The 3,827-nt window shown below is 45.5% G+C and overlaps 1 protein-coding gene across 1 annotated transcript; it reads left to right on the top strand.

The window, feature by feature from the left end:
- The first annotated feature begins 589 nt into the window (after positions 1-589).
- On the top strand, positions 590-1,435 carry LOC124692578 (transcription factor MYB30-like). Its single transcript, XM_047225972.1, has one exon. It carries the CDS (start codon positions 688-690, stop codon positions 1,411-1,413), a length of 726 nt encoding a protein of 241 aa, XP_047081928.1. The 5' UTR covers positions 590-687; the 3' UTR covers positions 1,414-1,435.
- The last annotated feature ends 2,392 nt before the right edge of the window (positions 1,436-3,827 follow it).

The raw sequence follows: 3,827 nt of genomic DNA, 5'->3' as shown, positions 1-3,827 counted from the left end.
ATCCATATTGAGTTATAGCCTTGTACCCCGTTATGTGCTAAGCACTGAAAACACTATGAACTGTAAAGTTGTTGAAGAAGCCAGTCTGAATCTGACTACTGTTTTTTCTGTAGCAAGTAGGAGTAGGCCAAATCTTTAGAAAAATGAAGATACAGGGAATTCACATGCCAACAAGCCATGACTAAATCCTTTCTGTGATACATTAATCCAAGCCTAAAACCAACGTTGGATTTTGTCAGCAACAAAAAATCCAACGGTGGAGACTTTTAGTGCACATGCCCATGATTGACCCTACTAATTAAAATACAAACCGATCTAGCAATATACAACCAAGCAAGCAACGTACATGGACTCCATCCAAACCATTGAAAAATAGCAAGTTGTAGGGAACGCTCGGACTATTGTCTTCTCCCCTCGTATTGTCCCTCATGGTGTCGCCTCATGCCGGCCCACACCTTCTTTGCACCTTCCTCAATTGACCACGTTTTGCTGTTCTCGGCTCGGCGCCACCAAGCATCTATAAATAGCCCGAAGCCTCGCAATCTACACATCATTAGCAGAACGCCCTCTCTTCTAAGCATCATCTCCCTCGCCGAAGCATCAACACCACCAACGAACTAATCCGTCATACACAGCTCCCACAACAACAAGGAATAGAATAGAGAAGTGAGCTTGCTAGCACTATCAATGGGGAGGGCTCCGTGCTGCGAAAAGATGGGGCTCAAGAGAGGCCCGTGGACGGCGGAGGAGGACATGATCCTGGTCGCTCACATCGAGCAGCATGGGCACAGCAACTGGCGGGCGCTGCCGAAGCAGGCTGGCCTGCTGCGCTGCGGCAAGAGTTGCCGCCTCCGGTGGATCAATTACCTTCGCCCCGACATCAAGCGGGGCAACTTCACTAGCGAGGAAGAAGACGCCATCATCCAGCTCCACACCATGCTGGGTAACAGATGGTCGACGATCGCCGCGAGGCTGCCGGGGAGGACGGACAACGAGATCAAGAATGTCTGGCACACGCACCTCAAGAAGCGACTTGACTCGGCCGTCAAGCCACAGGGCAAAACCGGTGCGCCGAAGCGCAAACCCAAGAAGCCTGTTGCTGTGACTGCATCCGAGAGCCAAACCGTCGAGCCGGTTTCGTCACCGGAGCAGTCCCTGTCGACGTCGTCCGCCACCAGCGACGACTCGATGGCCACATCGCTGGAGAACACGGGCAGCTTCAGCTCGGAGGAGTTCGAGATCGACGACAGCTTCTGGTCGGAGACGCTGGCAATGACGGTGGACAGCTCCATGGAAGCCGGCGACCCCTTCGGTGCAGACAGTGCATCGCCGTCGTCGAGCAACGACGAGATGGACTTCTGGGTCACACTGTTCATGCAGGCTGGTGACTTGCAGAGCTTGTCTCAGATTTAGGGATGGGACTGGGTCGATCGTTTCATACTACGCCCACAGAATTAGGAAAATTTCAGTTCATCCGCTGAGTTGACTCGGCCTGCTCTGTTTCACTTGCATCGGCTAGGCATAGACCCAGAGTTAAGAGAGTGAACTGTTAATAATTTGTTAGCTGGCGTAACATATCAATTTAATTTATATGTCTACGTGAAATTTCCTTGGAATTATTTTAGAAGTTTATGCGATATTGGGTCACTACTTGCTATGTGATATTCCTTTACAAATTGCATGTAGCATGGATTTATAAATATCATCTAGATATTTCATTTCTTATATTACCTTTTCTTATTCTCACACCAGGACAGTAAATATTTTCATGTTCTCTTCTTCCCTTCAATCTGATGTAAACTCAAACTCGTGGGAGGCTGCACAAAAAGCTCAAGTTTATGAAGCTTATAGATGACGACTCCATCAAACGGTTCACGCCTTATAAGTAATAAAGCGCCTATTATTGAAAAAAAATCAAACGTTTCACCTACAAGGCTACAAGCATGTTGAGTTACAATTTGTTCTTGTAGCATCATGTGATTTTGAGCATGCATCTAACTTTGAATCTTAGCTCTAAATGATGATGAAGTACACCTCTCAATGTGATACCATATGTGAATATTAGTTGTGATTGTTAGTGATCCAGAAGCGCACTTACTTAGAACCATTTCGGACGGCGAATAGGGCATTAGGTTATGTATAATGGTAGAGAATACAATATTTCTTGGTTCTACATGTAGTCTAGAGAAGGCAATAAACTAATTCTTACAGTGAATTATCTCTTATTCTCATCCCTAGCAAATGATCCCTACTTAACTTAATGGGCGTCGCATAAATTTTATAAAACAATATCAAACATTTCAAAGTTTCATCAAATATATAGTATGTCACATCTTCCTATTTTTCGTATATTTACTTGTCGAACTTAAAAACATTGAGTACTTTTCTCAGTTTATACGTTTGTTAGGGTAATAGACTTGTTATATTACCAGGGGCCAAAGGCCACAATATATAGTACAGGTATATGTGCAAATATGCAGGAAGCCCCTAACATATGGAAAAACTACAATATACAATATATACATCTAACACCCCCCCTCAAATTCATGGTGGATCCACAACACTGAGTTTAGAGAGTAAGAAGTCATGCTGCGCTCGTGTTTGTGCCTTTGTAAAAAAATCCGCCAACTGCAAATCTGAAGGCACATAATGAAGCCGCAACAACCTGAGCCTGCACCTGAGCACGTGTATAAAAAGCATCAACACCAATATGCTTGGTCAGCTCATGCTTGACCGGATCACATGCAATACTGATTGTACCTGTACTGTCATACAAAAGTGGAGTGGGTGTCGTAACAGAGACCCCAAAATCTGCAAGCAACCACCGTAACCAGGTCACCTCAGCAATCAACAAAGCCATAGCCCGCAGCTCAGCCTCAACACTCGAACGGGAAACCGCTACCTGTTTATTCATCTTCCAAGCAACAAGCGAACCACCAAGAAACACACAGTAAGCAGAAAGTGAACGATGATCCGTAGGATCACTTGCCCACGTAGCATCCGAGTAGCACTGAAGCTGGAGAGAGCTGGAACTAGGAAAGAAAAGGCGACGAGTGATCGTGTCACGAAGATAACGAAGAACACGGAGTAGATGACTGTAGTGAACGGTGGTAGGAGCTGAGACAAACTGACTCAGAATATGAACAAGATAAGAGATATCATGACGAGTAACAGCAAGATAAACAAGACTCCCAACAAGATGGCGATAACGTGTCGGATCAGGAAGAGGATCACCATCAGTAGGACGAAGCTTAACATTAAGCTCCATATGAGTCTCAACAGTGCGTTCATCCCCAAGAGCAGCACGAGCAAGAAAATCTTGAATATACTTTTCCTGAGAGATAGAAAAACCATCAGAAGTGGAGGAGACCTCAATCCCAAGAAAGTAGCGAAGAGGACCAAGATGAGTCATAAGAAATTGATCACGAAGACGAGCCTGGACAAAGGCAATATACTCAGGATCATCACCAGTAATGATCATATCATCAACATAGAGAAGAAGAAGAGTGCGTCCACGAGGAGAAGTGTGAACAAATAGCGCTGGATCATGAAGACTAGGAGAGAAACCAGCAGCAATCACCACAGAGGCAAAGCGCTCAAACCAGGCACTAGGGGCCTGTTTCAGGCCATAAAGAGAAGGCCGAAGACGACAAACCATCCCATCGGGAACAGAATATCCAGGAGGAGGCTGCATGTAAACCTCATCACTCAACTCGCCATTAAGAAAAGCGTTCTGAACATCAAGCTGGGACACAGACCAACGTCGAACAGAAGCAACATCAAGAACAGTACGCACAGTGGTCATATGAGCCACATGGGCAAAAGTC

This window comes from Lolium rigidum, chromosome 2, assembly GCF_022539505.1.
Source record: "Lolium rigidum isolate FL_2022 chromosome 2, APGP_CSIRO_Lrig_0.1, whole genome shotgun sequence".
In the NCBI taxonomy this organism is placed as follows: domain Eukaryota; kingdom Viridiplantae; phylum Streptophyta; class Magnoliopsida; order Poales; family Poaceae; genus Lolium; species Lolium rigidum.
Note: the sequence above shows the minus strand (reverse complement) of the source record. Positions and strands in the feature narration are given on the sequence as shown.